At 55.4% G+C, this 18,890-nt stretch overlaps 2 protein-coding genes across 4 annotated transcripts in view; both read left to right on the plus strand.

Annotated features, from left to right (window-relative positions):
* Positions 1–1,902: 1,902 nt before the first annotated feature.
* AMBP (alpha-1-microglobulin/bikunin precursor) lies at positions 1,903–7,965 on the plus strand. Its single transcript, XM_065036205.1, has 10 exons — positions 1,903–2,094; positions 2,707–2,849; positions 3,104–3,180; positions 3,698–3,811; positions 4,273–4,374; positions 4,905–4,942; positions 5,834–5,912; positions 5,999–6,166; positions 6,331–6,507; positions 7,814–7,965. Exons 1-10 carry the CDS (start codon positions 1,987–1,989, stop codon positions 7,843–7,845), a joined length of 1,038 nt encoding a protein of 345 aa, XP_064892277.1. The 5' UTR covers positions 1,903–1,986; the 3' UTR covers positions 7,846–7,965.
* A 984-nt stretch (positions 7,966–8,949) lies between these two features.
* RABL6 (RAB, member RAS oncogene family like 6) overlaps positions 8,950–18,890 on the plus strand; it is a 61,977-nt gene continuing 52,036 nt past the window's right edge. For 2 of the 3 annotated variants that reach the window (XM_013370706.3, XM_021280487.2), the window contains exons 1-2: positions 8,950–9,478; positions 16,544–16,678. In XM_013370706.3, coding sequence (XP_013226160.3) covers positions 9,349–9,478; positions 16,544–16,678 — 265 coding nt within the window. In that variant the 5' untranslated portion in view covers positions 8,950–9,348. The remainder of the gene's footprint in view (positions 9,479–16,543; positions 16,679–18,890) is intronic. The other variant, XM_005513199.4, reaches the window with a different exon arrangement.

The raw sequence follows: 18,890 nt of genomic DNA on the forward strand, positions 1-18,890 counted from the left end.
GCAAAGACATAGCCGGTGAGCTTTGGTGTAGAGAAATGAAGATGATGCCCAGAGCCCAGCTGGGGGGCCAACCCCCCTCCCTGCAGAGGCTCCACCACCCTGTGCTCTGGCGTCATGGGGAGTTTCTCCATCCCTGCCCAGCGATCCCAGCCACCGCAGCCTGAGGGAATGAGGACAGTGAACAGGGGGATGGAGGGGCTGCACCACTTCTATGGTCTTTCTCAGCACAGTCAACGTGCATGAGTTTTTTGCAGCCAGTACAGCTGCTCCCCAGTGTTCTCACTGAGGATGGTGCCCACAGGTCCACAGTCACAGCCACACACCGTGTTCTTGTGTACAGAAGAGGAGAGGACTGGGCTGGATGTGGCCCATGCCTGCAGCTTCCCCAGCTGTTGTCCTTTAGAAGGGCACAGCTCCCTGCGCTCCCGGCTGCGGAGGAGGGGAGCCAAAAGCAGCTGAGGGTCACGCATCCTCCTGCCTCCCCTGCCAGGTCCCAGCAAGGGGGGCATATGCTCCCAGTAAAGCAGACTGGTCCCCAAAGACGATATGTAGGAACGTGTCCTGTATTGGTCACACCCGGGGACTTTTGCCCCACGGGGCATTTCTGTACCTGATGCCATGGCCGTGGCAGCTGCCGCTGCACGGCTGACCTGCCTGCCGCTGGACACCGGTCCGGCTCCGCAAAGCTCCCGGGGCCGGTACTCTGGTACTGCCCGGGGACCTGCCCGGCCCTGCCGCCTAGGGAAGGGCCCCCCGGGGCACAGCGGGGCTCCCCCGCCCACTGCAGCGCGGCTGGAGCGGGGCCGGAGCGGGGCCGGAGCGGGAGCGGGGCCGCGCTGCCATTCCTTGCCGCCGGCTGCCACCTAGTGCTGGCGGGGCGCGGGAAGGTCCGGCCGGGCAGCCCCGGCGTCCCGCAGCCCCAGCTCGGGGGACTGGAGCCCAGGGCTGGGGCTGGACCGAGGTGGGCTCCTCCGGAGACAGGGAAGCACAGGGCGGGTTAAAGAGGTGGACTCATTAAAGGGGTCTCTGCCCCACGCCCGAATTTCCCCTGTGCTCCCAAGGACACCCCAGATGTGCACTAAGACGTGTGTGTGACGAGATGCTCAGGCCTCCCCAGCAGCCTGTGCTGCCCGGGCAGCGCATCCATCGGTCCTGTGCGAAGGGCCGGTTGGTGGCCACCGGTGGCGAGGAGAGGTGAAGGTCCGGCTGGCTCCTGCAAGCGTGCCGCGGCTCTGGCCCTTCTCTGCAAATATTGGGCTGGGGGCAGGCCGGAGAGGGGCTCCTGCCCTTTGCTCTGTTTGCCGTTTCCCTCGGGCTGTTTGGTTTCTGTTAATCATCCTGTGAAGGCAAACAGTGGTGGGGAAGGGCGGTGTGCCCCACGCCTCCCACGCCTGCCAGGTCCGGGTGACACCCAGATGGCTCCAGAGTATTCACACCAGCTTGGAAGCCCCAGGACGGGGGAGCAGGCAGCACAAGCTCTGCTCCTTGCAGACACTGGTCAGGATTAGGCAGCACTGTGGAGCCCCCAGGTCCTCTTCTCTCTGCAGGGTCAGGCTGGTCTGCTGGGGCTGGGGGCACCATCAGGGCTCTTTGCAGGACACCAGGGCGGGAATATGAACCTCAAGGTAGAATAAAGAAGAATAGGCAGGTGCTGGCCCCACGTCTGGGCCAAGCCGTGGTGTAGAAACAGGTGAGGGCAAGGAGTTCAGCCTGGCACTGCAGGGAGATGCTCGTCTCCCTTTCTGCACCCCACATCAGCTCTCTGCAGATCCCCAGGGCTGAGGGCAGTGGCAAGCCCCGGGGCCACACGGCTGTGACCACACAGGGTGACAAGCTGCCCACACCCCCCGACACCCCCCGGCCAGGCCGGCTGCCCCGCTGGCCGCGGTCTGAAGGTCACGCTGCTGCGCAGTGTGGGGACAGCGCAGAGTCCGAGATCCCACGGGTGCGCTGGTGCTCAGCAGCACTCCAGAGCCACCAGCCAGGATGATGCGGGGTCTCTTTGCGCTCCTCCTCTTCACTGTGGCCAGCGGAACCCCCATTGGGGACCAGGATGAGGATATCCAAGTGCAGGAGAATTTTGAGGCTGAGCGGGTAACAGCGGCTTGCGGTTCCTTCACTCTGGGGGCAGAAGGGATGGGGGAAGGGTTTAATTCATTACTCCTGCCCACGTCAGGCTGTGCAGGACAAGCATTGACAGCATGGCCCTTTCTGGGCGCTGGTTGGGGGGTGGCTTCACCCCACACCTTGGCAGGGCAGCTGCAGCCTGAGCAGCTGGGCAGATGAATCCCACGAGACATCTATTGATCTGCGCAGCCTAAGAGGTGCGGGCAGGGCCTGCAGGCATCCCCACAAAGAAGGATTTCTGTGGGATGCAGAGTGCCTGAGGGATCTCCCGCAGGCAGCCCTGTCCCTGCCAGGCTCTGCACAGCCCCACACTTGTGTTTGGGCCTGGGCTCTCCTGGAACACATGGGGGGATGTCAGTCTGACAACCCCAGCCCTGCCTGGTGGTCGGGGGACCCAGGAAAACCCTGCTCAATGTTGATCCGCTTCCCAAAGCCCGCAGCAGCTCTGACCCTGGCACTCTGCACCACCACCCCGCAGTTGCTCTCTTGGCCATGAATATTGCAGCTCTGCAGAAAACCAGCTGTCCCACTTTGGTGGAGAGGGCTCATGGTGGAGACAGTCCTTTCTTCTCCCCCCAGATGTATGGGAAGTGGTACGACATCGCCGTTGGCACAACCTGCAAATGGATGAAGAACTACAAGGAGAAGTTCAGCATGGGCACGTTGGTGCTGGGCCCTGGCCCCAGCGCTGACCAGATCAGCACTGCCAGCACCAGGCTGCGGTACGGGTGCTGCCGCGGATGCTCGAGCCTGCCCCAAAGCCATCCTAGCCAGGGCTGCTCTGTGTCCCCAAGGCTGGGACAAGATGTGGGGGTTGCTTGCTCTGTCTGGCATCAGAGCCATGAGGAGGGGCTGGATTTGGCTTAAATACCCAATGCGCTGGGCAGAGAATTTCGGGGGTCCCGTGCCACGGCCCCGGTGCCCCTGAGGTGATTTTCATGATCACTCCAAGCAGCTGTTTTTCTCCTCCCTCCAGGCAAGGTGACTGCAAGCTCATTGCAGGAGAGTACCAGAAAACCAGCACCCCTGGCAAATACACCTACTATAACCCCAGTAAGTTGGGCTCGCTGCCAACCTGCTTGGCCCCGAGAGCTGCGATGTGGCCGAGTGACGGGAACCAGTGCTGGGCGCAGCTGAGGCTGGGGAAGGGTTCAGGAAAGCAAGGTTCAGAAGCCGCTCCACAGTTTGGGTCACTTCCAGTTAAAGTCTGGAGTTAAGCTGGGGGAAAGGGGCTGTTTCAGCACTGGCCCTGCATACACACAGGACTATGTGTTGGTCCAGCAGATCTCTCCTGTTCCCAAAGTCCCAAGCGGGGTCTGGGACCCACCAGCCACATTTCCAGAGCATTGGTGGTATCTCAGTTGCCCACGACTCTAAGTTTCCAGTTCCCTTGACTAAGAATAAGCTGGTGAGCCTAAAGGCAGTAGGAATTATATCAGTCTCCTTCCCAAAAATCAGCTGTTTTCTTCAATTAGCTGCCTGATTTCAGCCCCCAGCTCGGGCTGCCTTACACTGCCCCGCTTCTCCCTGGGGGCAGGAATGATGTCCCCTGTGTCTCTGTCTCACCCAGAATGGGATGTATCTATCCAGTCCTACGTGCTCCGCACCAATTATGAAGAATATGCTGTCATTCTGATGAAGAAGAAAAGCAGTTTTGGCCCGAGCACCACTCTGAAGCTGTACGGTATGTCTGGCTACGGCACTTGTGGGTGAGCAGGCTCTGGTGCGGGCCAGTGTGGCTCAGAAACACCCCCCAAGGATCCCTTGGCCTTGAGGGACCTGACCATGGTGCTTTGGACCAGTTCATCTTGGGCACTGCAGTGGGTGAGTTGTATGGCTCAGCCTAGAGCCATGTCACACAATGAACATCCAAACCAGCCCATTGTTTGGGGTGAAGGTGGCAAGATCTGCCTGGAAGAACCCCAGGCCCTGAAGTGGCAGGAGGTGCTGTCTTTCAAAATTGAGAAACATTAAAACCACTTTGTCCAAGCCCTTGGTCAAGGCTGGTCAGGAATACCAGAGGAGAGGTTGGGTAGGACCAGGAGGCTGCAGTTGCCTGAACTCTGCAGGCTGGCGGGTGTTTGGGGGGCTGCATGCAGACCCCCTCCCACACCAACCCTGCTCACAGCCCATTCCCTCGCCCAGGGAGGAGTCCGGAGCTGCGGGAGGACCTCATCGAGTCTTTCCAGCAACTGGCTCTAGAGCTGGGCATCCCTGAAGACTCCATCTTCGTCCTGGCCAACAGAGGTAACGCACACACCCCTCCCGCTGCTTATCCCCCTGGCACTGGGGCTGTTCCATCCTGGTGTGCGAGGCTGTGGAGAAAGTGAGACAATCAGGATGGATGGAGGAGAGGCAAAGACTTTGCTAGGATGGGATGGGAAAGAGACAAGGCCATGTATCAGTCAGGTTTCCACCAGCTTCCAGATGGTGGGATCCTTACCTGTCTGCCAGGTCAGCGCACCCCAGAACACTGTGCTGGGATGAGGGTGCAGGGCACCCATGACTGGGTGCTCCCAGGAGCTGAGGAGCTCCTTGCTCAGCCTGGGGTTCAGAAGGTGCTAATGTGATGGATGTGGGTGTGGGGATTTTAGGGTGGTGCTCCTGCAAGTGGGAGGTGGAAAGCAGCAAGAGGGAAAGAACGTTGGGGTGAAACTGGGAGGGTGTCCCCTTCCCCAAGGTCCCATGTGTGCATGGTGCAGGACCACGGTGACATGAGTCTGTCAGGACACCTCCCTTCTCATGTTGCTGGTTTTCTCTCCTGTCATCTGGGCCAGGTGAATGCATCCCCCAGGAGACGGCAACTGCCCCCCCGGTGAGTGGTCCAGCTGGGAACTCCTGAGATGACTCAAGGCTGGGGACATCCCATCCAAACCAAACCTACTGGAGACTGGTATCTGGGGACCAGGATCTGTGGGCAGGACACAGAGTCCGTGGAGGTGCACTGGCTGTCCAGGGAGATGCTCTTTCATCTCCATCAATGGGCTTTGCCTGCAAGGATGGGGGCACAGGCGGGTGCAGGCTGCAGGATGAGTGTCCCAAGGGCCAGGTGCGCACCAGGGCTCATTCCCAAGTGGAAGGCAGCAGACTTTTCCTACTCAGATTTTTTCATGGGGTAAAAGTTGCCACATGTGGAGTCTGGTGTCTCCTTGCTCCCCGCCTGTGTGTACCCCAGCTAGCACATGGACCCCTCCTTCAGGGATGGGGAGGCAGCTCAGCACCCCACTGCCCCTTCAGCTGCAGTCACCCAGTACCTCCTGATCTCACAGGGTTGAGTTTAGAAGGATTTTCAATAGGGAATGGGACTTTCATAGGAGAAACAACCCGGTTGACTTGAGAGCAGGTAACACACCACATTGCATCAGCAATGGCAGAGACATGTCCCCAGCACAGGCCATGACTGGGGAACTGTGGGTGTCTTTATCCAACGCACATGATCCTGTCACCCACCCGGGATGAGCACAGGGCTGGGGAGGGATCACAGCCTGTTGATCCAAGAGCAATGGCTGGAGATGTGCCGGGAGCACCAAGGAGGGTTGGAACCTGCATGGGCTGCAGCACCCAACAGCGCTGCCCCCGACATAGCCCGTCCTGGGGGCAGCAGGGGCTCAAGGGGAGCTCAGCACCATGGTGGGGAGTGATGGGGCTAGCGGCAGGTCCCACAGGCAGGGGCTGGGGGCAGCTCGGTGCTTTCTTCCCTGTGCAGAGGGCGCGGAGAGCAGTCCTGCCCACTGAGGAGGGCTCGGCCGCGGGACCCCTGCCCACTTACGTGGGCAATAAGGAAGGTAGGTCCGAGGGGGGCGCTGCATGGGTGCTCCCCTGCGCCGCATCCCTCTTTGCCTGCGACAGCCCGCGTCTCGCTCGCCTGCAGACTCGTGTTGGCTGAGACGGGACCCCGGGCCCTGCAGTGGGATGCTCTCCCGCTTCTTCTACAACTCCTCCTCCATGGCCTGTGAAACCTTCCTCTATGGCGGCTGTCTGGGCAACGGCAACAACTTCTACTCAGAGAAGGAGTGCCTGCAGGCGTGCCGGACAGAGGGTGAGCGGGGCCACCAGGAGACGTCCCTCCAGGGCACAGGGGGTGCCTTTGCCGAGGCATCAGAGCAGATCTGACAGTGGCCTCGAACCCCACGTGTCCAGCATCCCCGTGGGTAGTGGAGGGCTCTGAAACCCCTGTCCTCAGAGCAGCCCCTCTCTCTGCAGCTGCCTGCAGGCTGCCCATTGTCCCGGGTCCCTGCCAGAAACCAGTGACGCGCTGGGCCTTCGACGCTGCCCAGGGCAAGTGCATCACGTTCAGCTACGGAGGCTGCAAGGGCAACGGGAACCAGTTCTATTCAGAGAAGGAGTGCAAGGAGTACTGCGGGGCTCCTCCACTAGCAGGTACCCACACCCTGCCCACACCGTGCTGTGCCGGGGCAGCCGGGATTGCAGCCTGCACCATCTCCTGTCCTGCTCCAGGCTGGGGCTGGATGTGCTGGGTCTGCCTGGGGCTGAGACTGGGCTGTCCTGGGTCTGGGGTGAGTTTAGGATGGGTCTGTTCTGGGTCCAGGATAAGTCTTGGATAGGTCTGTCCTGAGTCTGAATGGTTTTGGGTCAGTCCCGAATCTGGAGAGTCCAGGACAGGCCTATCCTGGGTCTAGGATAAGTCTTGTATATGTCTGTCCCAGGTCTGGAATGGCTCTGGAATGGGTCTGTTCTGGATGCGGGATAAGTCTGGGCTAGTCCTGTCTCGGGTCTGGAATGTCCCTGGGATGGGTCTGTCCTGGGTGTGAATGGGTCCAGGATGGGTCTATTCTGGGTCTACGATAAGCCTGGAATGGGTTTGTCCTGGGTCCAGGAGGGGTCTGGGATGGGTTTGGGCTTTGCTTGGGATGAGTCTGTCCTGGGTCAGGTGCTGGGATGGACTGAGGAGTATGGTCATTAATCTGCAGACAGTATCACCCAGAGTATCACCCAGAGTATCACCAGTATCACCATCTGCACAGGCTGCAGATGTACTGAGGCCAGGAGTCAGCTTCAAAGTCCCTCTTGATAAAAGGGGGAACGGCCCCGAGCAGACTGGGGGGCAGTGGGGCCCAGTGGGTGTGACAGCACCCAGGCAGGGGATGCCAGTGTGGAAAGATGGCGGGGGGGTGGAGGACCCTGACAATGAATAAGGACCAAACTGGGGTCCCCACAATGGGGGTACTCTCTGTGTGACACCTGCCAGACCCTCCAGCTCTAGTCAGTGCAGGGGTTTCCATATTGAACCTCTGTGGGAAGCACACTTTGCCCTTGGGACAGATGGACAAGAAGGTTTTCTGGAGTGTGGCAGGGGAAATCTCTCCATATAGAGGGTCGAGCTCGGGGGTCTTCAGCTACAGCCAGCCCAGGGCGAGCCTGGTCCTGGGGGGTCGGAACCGGGGGTTCATCATGCCCCCAGAGATGGGAGATGGGGCTAGAGTCATGTGTCTTAAGGCAAAGCTCATCTTTTAGTATCCCATCACCAATATAAAGTGCATTAATGCCACCACGGTGGGTGGTGGGACATGAAGTGACATCCCAGGACAGCATGGGGTGTGTGGAAGGTCCAGACAGCTTCCCCCAGCGCTGACAGCTGGGACAAAGTGGGAAGCATCAGCCATCGCCGTCTGTCTGTGGGGCGAGGAGGAGGTCTGTCCGTCACCCTGTGCCTCTCTGCTTGCAGAGGATGAGCAGTTTCTGCATCTGTCAAACTGACGTGGGCGGAGGACGAGCTGCCAGCACCCGGCACCGGGGCCTGGCCGGAGGCTGCCGGCAGCTGCTGGTGGCAACACAGGAGATGCCTCCAGCAGTAAATGTCTCTGATGTGACCAATGAGCCCAGTGTCCATCCTCAAGCTGGTGGGGAGTGGGGTGGGTGTCCAGGAGGGGCAGGGGATGCTGTGGGGTCCTCACTGGCCTCCTTGATGCGATGTCCGCCCCCCTTTGTGGGGCTACCAGCTGCTTCCCACTGAGTCTCTGTCCCTGCCCCAGCCCCACTGCCCACATAGGACTGGGGTGGCCAAGGGGGGCTCAGGGCGTCCCGAGGGATGGGGTTTGGGCCTCCATTTCCCAGGGGTTGGTGTGGGGCAGCCGGAAGGGTGACAGCAGGGGGAAATGTGTGCCTGCATCTTCCTAAAGGTGAACATTTGCTGCATCAAGGTTGTACTGGGGAACCCAGTCATGGACAAGGATAATGGGGAGGGATGACGACCACAGGGGGTTACAGGAGGGGGTTATGGGGTGTCAGAGGGGAGCCTGAGGGGTCACAGGGCGGGGCTGTGGGGTTTTGGGGTTGTAGGGTCTATGGTGGGTCACAGCAGGGAATTAGGGATGTTACAGTGGGTCTCAGGGCGATTATTGGGCATCACAGGAGGGAATTATGGGGCTGTGAGGATCACAGGGGGAAATTGGGGACATCACAGGACGGGGTTACAGAGGTTATGGGGATCCCAGGGGGGCTGTGAGGGTCCCAGAAGAGGAATGCAGTGCTTGGGGGGGTGGGTATAAGCGTTCCAGGAAGGGATCACAAGGGTTGTGGGGGCACAGGTGGGCTGTGGGGGTCCCAGGAGAGGACTGGGAGTGTTGGGGATGCTGGGGGGTCCCAGGAGGGGATTACAAGGGTTATGGGGGTCACGGCTTGGGGGCTACGAAGCTCACAGGAGGCGACTGCAGGGGTCTTGGGGGCGTCACAGAGCCCTGGGGTCCCACGGGGGGCTGTCGGGGGTCACGGGGTCACCCGCCGGGGGGTCACGAGCGGCGCTGGGGTCGCGTTCCGGCCGCGCTGGCCCCTGTCGGCCGCCGTAGCGGCGCCACGCGCGGCCCGGCCCCCGGCGGCGGCGGAAGAGGCAAGATGGCGGCGGCGGCGGGAGCCCCGTGCGGCCCGCGGGCCGCCCGGCGGGGCTGAGCGAACCGGGCCCGCCGAGCCAACCCGGGCCCGCCGAGCCAACCCCGGCCCGCCGAGCCAACCCGGTCCGCTGCCGGCAGGACCCCGCACCGCCCGGGCCATGCCCGGTTAGCGCTCCCGGCACACGGCGGGCCCCGGCTGAGCCCCCTCCCTGCCGTGGCGGGCCAGGCCGAGCCCGCGCATCCTGCCCTGCCCAGCCCGGGCCGCCCCTCATGGCCGGAGCAGCCCCGGCCCTGCCCTGACTGACCCGAGCCCTGCCCGCCCTGTGCCCCCGCAGCCCGTCGCCCGGCGGTGGAGCCGAGCGGGACCACCAAGATGTTCTCGGCCCTGAAGAAGCTGGTGGGCTCGGAGCAGCCCCCGGGCAGAGACAAGAACATCCCCGCGGGGCTGCAGTCCATGAACCAGGCTCTGCAGCGGCGCTTCGCCAAGGGAGTGCAGTACAACAGTGAGTCCGGGGCCGCGGGGGCTGAGCCGCGTCCGTCTGTCCGTGCACTGCCCGGGGACCGGGCGGGACCGGGGGATGGAGATGGAAATGGAGATGGAAGCGCTTTCGTTGTGCGTGGCGGTGCCTTTGACAGTGTTCCCCAACGCCAAGTTTGCAATTAAATGTTAGAGCTTGGGGAAGCGTGGGAGGAGTGAGGGCTGGGAAACTTTTATCGTTCCGTGCGGGACTCGGGAACCTGTGGTTCGGCACATGTCCCAGACGGCTGCGGCTTTCTGCTGACGGGGCACTAGACAGGGTTCCTTGTAAATCAACTTTTGTCAGTCGAAGCATCAAGAGAGTAACTCCCCTGGGTGTGGGGGCGACCTTCCCGCAGCCCAGGATAATGGTATTTGTAATTAAGCTTTAGTGGTTATATGATAAGGGTCTTTTGAAAAGCTCTGCCCTGTCAGGCTTTAATAAAAGGTGAGTGATGTGCCCTTGGTACATAATTTCATTCAGACCTTATGTTTCTGCAACTGATACGTTTGCTCTTTTCTCAGGGAACATTTTCAAAATTTATTTCCTTTTGATGTTGAGGCTTAGGATCACGTCCTTCCCTTGAAGCTCAGTAAAGGTCATTTCTAATGTAATGTTTCAGGAGGACATCACACGTATGTGAAATACATCCCAAAGTAACAGTTGTGAGATGGGGACGGTAATTATGGTACCAGAGAGCGCTGGGAGGACCAGCTCGTCTGCGTGGGCCCGGGCAGGCGGGGAGGTCGCATTGCAGCAGGCCAAGGGGCTGGCAGTTTGGAAAGAGACTGGTTGGTATATGTGGCACTGGACAATGTCTGTGAGGACACACATACTGTGGAAATAGAGCTCATAGTGGATCTTCCTCTGAAGCAGAAGGTGAAGGCAGAGGTTCACACTCTGGGGTCTGAGGCTTTTTTTGCTTTGTGTAGGATTATCACTGTTGACAGTGCTTTTGAACGGATGTTTTGAAGCTCTCTGTTTTACTAGGGAGAACATTTGGTGCCTTTATCCACAGCACATCTGTTAGATATGCCAGTAGTGCTTAATTTAAAAAATCAGCGTCTTAGCAAGCAGTCATGAATGTGAACAGAAGCACAGTGCTATTGTTGAGAGACTTCCAGTGACAAGCGGGGTGAGGATGGGCCTGTTGTGCCTGGGAATGCAGCTCTGCATCCTTAAACACCACCTGGAGATCTGGGGAGGGACCGCGGATCTGTGCAGAGGCTTCGTGCAGCCCGCAGACCAGAACACATCCACCCACTCCCCTGCTACACGGCTGAGAGCAGGTACCTAATGCCAGCCTGTGAATTATGTAAGAGAAAGGAGCTGACTGCTCAGACAGCGGACGTTTGTGCTGCGGGCAGCAGCGGATCGGCTGCGTCCTGCTGGCACGGCGGTCGACAGGGACGGCTCTGTTACGTGTTGACTAACTGCGTCGTTGACAAACCTGTGTGGATGTGTACCTGCTCCCATTCACGCAGCAAGGCCACCAGCTGTAGCTTTGCTGCTTTTTGTCTTGTTGCTGAAAGCCTTGGGAAGGCTTTTTGGTTTGTCCCTCTTTTACCAGGATTTGTGTTCTAGTTACTGCTTTCATATCTGGAACAGAACTGCAGCTTTCTGTCTCTGCCTTAAGGGAAGCTTTCCAATCTCCATAGTAACTCTTCCCAGGATTGCTGTGAGATAATATTTATAGGAGATACAGGCAGGCTGACAAAGGGCTTCGAAGTGCCCTGCACAGCCCCGGCGCTGGGTGGATGGGCTGGGTTCCAGCACAGTGGTTATAATGGTCTTGGTGGAAGGGGGGTGTGAAGGAATGTCATTACAAGGGCCATTGCTCAGGAAGGGGAGCTGCAGATCCTGCGCATTGCCTGTGCGCCTTTCTTAGCAAACACATACCATTCAGCAGAGGAATGCCGAGTGTGTTTGGTAGCCGCCTTTACACTCACAGATCTTTCAAGCTTGTGTGTTCCTCTGGAGTTGCCTAAACCTAAACCAAAGGGTGTTGTGATGACTGGTTTTACAGAAATGTTTCCTTGCTTTCACAGGCCATTACCAATCGTGAGCTGAAGCTTGTTTCGTTCCCAGATACATATTTAGTGAGTGAGAATGCCTCAGGTTGCTGGCTGATAAAGCGGGCAGCACGTGGCTGGGACACGGGCCTTATCGCCTGGCTCTGGGTGCCTCCGCGGGGCCCAGGACCTGCTGTGCTGCCCCGGCCTTCACAGCCCTCACGTACGTTTTGTACCCAAACAGCCCCCCGGTTTGAGGTGATATTGAAGATCATGTGTTTGAATGGCACTGAACATTACAAGCACTGGGTAGCATCCACCTCTGAGTTGAACCAAAATTATTCGCACTGACAGTGTGGCTCCCACTCGGTTCAGCTTTGGAAAGGAAGAGCATTGCAGGGTGGGCAGGTTTAGGTTTCTGGTGAGAGCAAAGGCTGGTGTTAGCCCTCAGCAGCAGCCGCTTCCTCTGCGGGGACACCTTCCTTCTAAACAAAAGCATTTTCTTACTGCATTCCCAGCAAACCCCCCTTATTTGCTCTCTTTCTCATCCATACGGAGCTCTTCTGTTTTACGTACCACAGCCCAAATAACACCAGCATTCACCAAGCGCTGTGGAAGGCACAGAGATAAAGATGTGTCAGTCTGTACCATGTTTGTGATTACGAGAGCTCATGGTTCCCTGGATGGGAAACCAAACTTTGGAAAAACTTACTTGCTTGGGTTTTTCTGTGTTTTGCTTTTTCCTGCTTGCGATAGCTTTAACGTGGAGCAGGCCTGCTGCACCCCCGGCTAGCACAGACCAGAGAGGGGGAGGTGGATCTCATTCCTTGGGAAGCGGTGCCACAAATTCCAGGAGTTACCAGCACCAGCTGATTCAAACGTGAAAGTGTGTGAGGCGATGTTGGCCAGACAGTTCTGGTGGGGTTACCCTGGCAAGAGTCCCTGGGAGTTATCCACTGGTGACAGGAGCAGAAGACGTGGAAGTGCTGTAGGTCTGGATCCATCCGTCCTGTTTCCCAGAACATGGTGCAGCTTCTGCTCTGGACTCGGCTCCCAGCGCCACGTCCAGCGTACCCACAGCCGGCAGCCCCAGCGCTGCGCATGGACACGGGCTGTGCTCCCGCGAGCTGCCCCGAACCTCCCAGAGCTCAAATACCAAAGTCAGTAGGTCCAAGAATTCCCCTCAGTCCCTCCCATTATTACTTTTCTGTCTAAAATGTGATTTAAAAGATGAAACTTAGTGAATACCATGTATCCTTTTGGTAAGTATTGTAGTCCTTCCTTTGAGTTGTTTTGGAGTAGTAGTTCCCTGACTCTGATGTAGTCCTGTTAAGTATTTTCATTCCGCACTGCTCCCAAAAGAAAGGCTTCCCCTCTTCATGCTGCTTCCCGCCTTCGCTCGTTTTCTCCTCGGGCTGACACGGGTGTTTGTGCAACGTGTGGGAAGCTGCTCTGGCTGCTGTCTGTCCCGTGCCGGGGTGTCTGCAGATCCAGTGCGCTGCCTTTGGCAGCAGAACCATCTTAAAGCATTTGAGTTGCAGCCTTATAGTCACAGTCCCGAAGACCTTAATGAGGACGAGGTTGTGACCCTTCATGTCTGGTTTATAAGCACCTTTGCTGCCGTTTGAGTTCTTCGTTGCTGCCGTGTTCTGGGGGAACACGTGCAGAGCTGGAAGTTTCAGGTTTCTAGTTCTGCGTTGGTCTGAGTGCTGCTCTCTGGGCCTGTTTCTTCACTGCGCTGCTTCCATTTCCTCATCTGGAGAATGGAAGTCACTCTGTTTTTCCTGATGCAGTGGCACTATGAATAAAGTGGTTTGTTAGCTTTTTCCTCGCATCTTGATCTGTCCCCATCCCTGCCCTTCCCACAGGTGATTCTCCTGTCTTTGCTACAGACCTCTGCCTGTGTGCAGTCAGTACCGATTCAGCTTGGAATCAAAGTAAGGCGGCAGTTGTTCCAGTGCCGTGGGTACCAGCACAAACCTCCCCTGTAGTTACTGTCCCGTTTCCCGTTCAGCCGCAGCGCGGCCTGTGCTGCGCGCCCTGCCCGTGCTGGATCTCGCTCGGCTCCTCCTGTCACCAAGCAGACCTGCCCCAGCCAGAGGCCCAAATACAGATTTTGTTTTGCTAAAAATGACTCACAGCACCTGCCTTCTTCCTGTTCTGTTTTTAAAGACTTTTTCTTTCTTCAGGGAAAAAAGCCAGTGAAAATTCATGCGCTGTGTAGGAGGAAGGAGATCCTGCCGTGGAGAGCGCTGGAGCTGGAAAGGGCCGTTGGGCCTGTTCAGACTGAGCACGTGGTGCCACAAGGACGCTCCACTGGTTAAACCAGAGCTGCTGGTGTGGGGGGGATCAGGTTCCGCTCCAGCCGTGCCCCCCGTGTGCTGCTCCTACAGCTCATGCAGCTGGGCACTGCAGATAGAGAAGAAATCTGAAAATGCAGAATTTTGGGGTTATTTTTCAGCCCGTTCTGTTCCTTGATCCCACTCAATATGTAGCTGCACAAATAATGCTGTTGGCACTAGGAAAGTCCAAAGAGAGTTAAGATTTGCCCCTTCTGGGGAGAGCTCACAGTCCAGTTTTCTGGGAGTGATCCTGAGCTGCACCTTGAGAGCAGCCTAACTAAGGCAGGTCTGTTCGTCCCTCAAAACTCACTGTTTCGGTCTCCCGTGCTGCACTTCATGGGGGAATATGAATTTTAAAAGGGCTTTCTGTGGTAGGCAGGGGGACCGTTGAGAAGGGTTTGGGTTTTGCCGGGGACAAACGGAATGTCATTCTGGCTGTGCCATGGGCTCGCTGCATTAATTCGGAAATATCAAAGGAATTCTCCGTTGATTATTTCATCATCTGTAAGCAGGAAACAGAATCACACACAGAGCGACAGGAAACATGGGAAACCGTTTGTTGTCTCTGCAGAGATGCTCTGGGACCTGTAAGTGCAGTCAGCCTGTACATACTCTGTTCATTTTTGCCTTTGTTATTCTTTTGCTGTTTTAATAAGTAACTTTGTAGAAGAACAAGCAGCAGTACCTCTCAGTGTGCAACAACGAATGCACAGTGGAACTGCAGCACGAAGTTTCACCAGGCAAAACTCTCCCATGGAATACGTGTATGTTGTCTGTTTTACCTTCAAGCTTACCTCTTAAACCTTTCTCTGAGGTGCCTGCAATACCCTCTGATGTACAGCAGAATGCAGCCCTCAGTCTCGGGTTTCCTTGTCCAAATGATGATGCACAATGTAACGCTAATCACCTGAATCTGCCATTAGGTGTCCCTGAGTGGCCCATTTTCTAGGGGATAATAGCTCCTATTCGAAATGCAAGCATAAAAATTCTGTTCGAGTCAGCTTATGTTTCCCAATAACCTTGTGGAATAAAAAAAAAAATCCCATAATGTAACAAAATTTAAATAAGTGTTTTCAGAAAGAACGAGTTAACATTAGGGTAGACTTGGGGAAGTTCATTATATTAATTACTACAGAAATTACTTCGCCGGGGCGTGTACAGTTTATAGTATTTTGGACACTTCTTGGGAGGGTTTGGGTGGATTTCTACCTTGCCGGTCCTTGCTGTGGGTGCACACGAGCGTAGGTGGGTGCTGCTGGCCCGGCTGGCGCTGCCGGTCGCGGTGAAGCTCTTGTGCCCTCATCCCAGGCTGTGGTTGCTGAGAATGCACCGCGCTGCCTAAACCCAGCCCAGGGCTGGCACTGTCCCTCCAACACGTGCAGGACTCACAGAGACTCAGTTTCTCTCTTGTTTAAGTGGATTTATCTCCGCCAAGGGAGGTGCTTGTTTTGGTTCAGTTTAGCTTGTTTCTAATGTGTGTAAGATAGACTGATTTGTACTTAATTTGAATCAAACCGTGGCCATCAACAGGGGCAGTTTGGTTAATTTATTGGAGTCGCTTTATGATAGACCTGTGTGAACATAAACTACCTTTTCCCTGCCAAGGGTTGTCTCCTCCCCACCACCATCTGCGCTGTGAGCTGGAGCAGCTGAAGAGCAGCACGCTGTCCTGTGCTTCCCCTGGGAAAGGGGATGCTGCCCCAGTGTAAGAAAGCTGGGAATAACGGAGAGCTTAACCCTGCGGTGCTGTTCTGTTCTTAACCCTGCGGTGCTGTTCTGTTCTTAACCCTGCGGTGCTGTTCAGCAGAAGCTGCCTCTTGGCTCTCCCAGCACCATCCCAGAGAACAGTTTCACCAGTTCACCATCAGAGTCACCCCGCTGTGGGACGCAGGAGCAGCAGCTCTGAACACAGGACCTGCCCCATGGGCTGGGCTGAGAGCGTGGGGGGCAGGGGTATGGGGAGTGAGGCTGAGGGGAGACCTTCTGATCTCTGAGCTGCCTGAAAGGAGCTTGGAGCCAGGGGGGTCGGGCTCTGCTCCCCAGGAACAAGCGCCAGGAGCAGAGGAAACGGCCTCAAGTTGCGCCAGGGGAGGTTGAGGTTGGATGTGGGAACAATTTCTTCCCCAAAGGGCTGTGGGGCATTGGAACAGGCTGCCCAGGGCAGTGCTGGAGTCACCAGCCCTGGAGGGTTGGACAGACGGAGATGAGGTTCTCAGGGACATGGAGCAGTGATAGACTTGGCAGTGTGTTGGACTTGATGATCTGAAAGGTACTTTCCAACATAAACGATTCTACGATTCTGTTTTCTCAAGGAATGAGGTGTGTTCAAGGAGAAATGGGGGTGATAAAGGAGGCGATGGAAGGAGAAGCCTGGCGAAGAGGCAAGGAAAGTAGGGGGCAGGGCGGGAGGGAGCAGAGGCGGGAGGTGCAGGAGCAGAGCCTTGGCGGCTGAAGTTGTGCAGATTCTGAAGATTCAGTCTTGGTGTTGGTTCTTTCTGCTGAGCTGTGTGAGTAGCTGAATAAAAACTAATTGTAATGACTGAGGCTCATGATTTTTAACAAACCCCATCATGCCTGTGTTATATGGGAGAGCTAATTGCATCTGAGTAATGCTTTCAAAAAGTTACCATGCTTTTCAGAGCATTCTTCAGTTTGTTTTTAATCAGCTTTATTTGTCTGCTTGCTCTTTTCCCCAGTGAAAATTGTCATCCGAGGGGACAGGAACACCGGGAAAACCACACTCTGGCACCGGCTGCAGGGAAAGAAATTCATTGAGGAGTATATTCCAACTCAGGAGATCCAAGTCACCAGCATCCACTGGAATTATAAAAGTAAGATGGAAGAGGGTGGAGGGAGTGACAGTCATGGGATGGTGCCTTGGGGACAGAAATTCCACTGCGGCCTCATTTGCTTCTTTATTCTGTTGTCTGCTTGGGAGAGAAAACAGTCTCTCATCACTCTTGTTATTGTAATTTATTATGTATAGTTTCTCAGTCGTGTTCTGAATAACTTCACTCAGAAACTATAGAAGTGCTAAAGGATATGTTTTGGAAGCCGCAATTCAAGGAATGTGTTTGATAGGTGATCCAAAAGATTTGAAATATTTGTGATATGCTTGACTTGTTAATGAACACGGGTTTCTTATAGAAATCTGTCTCCGAGGCTAACCCTGCTTTTGCGGTTACTGTGGTGCAAAGAAGTGAACAGCGTGAAGGTAACTAGTTTTTCACTGGTTAGAATATAAAGAGCATCCTGTAACTGGTGAAGGTGACGTTTTCAAAATGATTGTAGTACTAATAACTCTTACTGAAGCACAGAAGTGTGCTATCAGTGGGTTTCTTTAGTGCTTGTTGGAGTCTGAGAGATGAGGTGCGAGGTTTTGTATGTTCCCTGTCTGCTCTGACGTGCAAAGGGGCTGTGAAAGCCCTGGATATCACTTGGAAAAGACACTGCAGGCCTTGAAATTGCATAAGGCTACGATTCAACAGTTCAATAAGTCCAGCTTTCAGGTTCCTGATAAAAAATGCAGCAGTCTCGTGGGTTGAACTACTAATTCAGTATTAACTCACTCTGTAAGACTGATTTTGCTTTAAGAAAAGGTCAGCGGTTAGTTTGCCATTGTCAGACGTTGCCCGTCTGCACCACTCTGACCTCCTGTTGAATCAGGTCCCCTCTGCCTCCTCGCAGCTGGAAAAAAAACCCAGACAGTTTGGGTAAACACCAAAATCGGGTGCTTCATCTAATTCACCATTTGCATTTGTATTGCTGGATGATCCTGTGATGCTCAAGTCTCTGCTGCCGATGTGGAGCCGCGGGGTGAGTTCAGCAGCGTCTGCCTTGGGCCCGTGTCCTCTCACCCTCCAGCTCTGGACAGGCGGCCCCATGAGCCAGCTCTCTCTTGGCAAACGTTGATAAGGTTTATAAGGCTGGATGGTTGTGATTTGCCTGGGATGTGCGAGACAAACAGGTCGTCCTTGCTCAGTGTGACTAGAGGTTTTCTCTAATTCAGCATCTGACGTTGAGCTAAGCTTGGTGTTACAGCTTCTCCGATTCTTTCACGGGGACTCTCCATGCAAAGGGGCACCTGTTGGCTTCTGCATATCTTCATAAAGTATCTTTATTTTGGGTACCGTCTTCCTGATGTTCTGCCCTTCAAGTGGCACAAGGTGTTGACAGATCTGCAGTATTCATGCAGTGCTGATCCCCATCTGCAGCAAAACCTCCAGCATGTCTATTACAGCTGTGGCGTTCTTCCCCCACACTCCTCTTCCTCTGTTTCAGAATATAACACATCGGTCATTCATGTGTCAACGTGGAGCATACAAGTTGTTCGGATGATGGAAACTATCTCCAAAATGAAACTTGAATGCTTCAGCCTGGACAGACTTAGATCAGAATAAGAAATTAAATACCTCTTTCTTAGATATCCAAGTTCAAAGAGTGCCCTTAATGTGCATTGTGGCTTTCTGCAATATCATGGGTAAAAACATCAGAGTTTGTTTCCTCTCCAGTCAATGTAGGTAATACAAGTGCTGTTTGTAAATTCAGCCTGGGATCCTGGCGTTTGATTTCTAACAGGCTTATCTGTACCTGTCGCTTTCGTGTACGTGGCCAGGTATACAAACTGCATGTATACAGGCTTTTGTATACGTGCAGAAAGTTGTTTGGAGAAAGATGCAGTGCCCTGCTGTGTTTCCGTGTATTGTAGGGACTGTGTTTTCTCTTACTGAGCTGAGGCTTAGGCACTGGCTTTTTCAACGTGGATGGAAAACAGCTACACATCAGCCTGGCTTTTGCTGATGGGGTAACTACAGGTGCATTTGTTATTTCTGGTGCTTAGTTCTAACACTTCTGTGATCCATTTTTGTAGGGCTTGCTGGTTAGAGTTGACAGCAATGTGTGCATGTGGTGATAGACTTTCCTCGAGGGGAAGTCTTGCCAAGCTAGTCGAAATATCTGGAAAGCTACACATCGAATGCCTTTCAGTTGTGTTTCTTTTACGTTGTAAAACACTGTATTATTTCCTTAGTAATAATTTCCATC

The sequence above is a fragment of the Columba livia genome, chromosome 19 (assembly GCF_036013475.1).
Source record: "Columba livia isolate bColLiv1 breed racing homer chromosome 19, bColLiv1.pat.W.v2, whole genome shotgun sequence".
In the NCBI taxonomy this organism is placed as follows: Eukaryota; Metazoa; Chordata; class Aves; order Columbiformes; family Columbidae; genus Columba; species Columba livia.

Bases quoted from the DNA above. Each gene is read 5' to 3' on its own strand.
- AMBP (XM_065036205.1), top strand. From the start codon at position 1,987: ATGATGCGGGGTCTCTTTGCGCTCCTCCTCTTCACTGTGGCCAGCGGA. The intron at 2,095-2,706 runs GTAACAGCGGCT...TTCTCCCCCCAG, and splicing joins AGAATTTTGAGGCTGAGCGG to ATGTATGGGAAGTGGTACGA. The intron at 6,508-7,813 runs GTACCCACACCC...CTCTGCTTGCAG, and splicing joins CGGGGCTCCTCCACTAGCAG to AGGATGAGCAGTTTCTGCAT.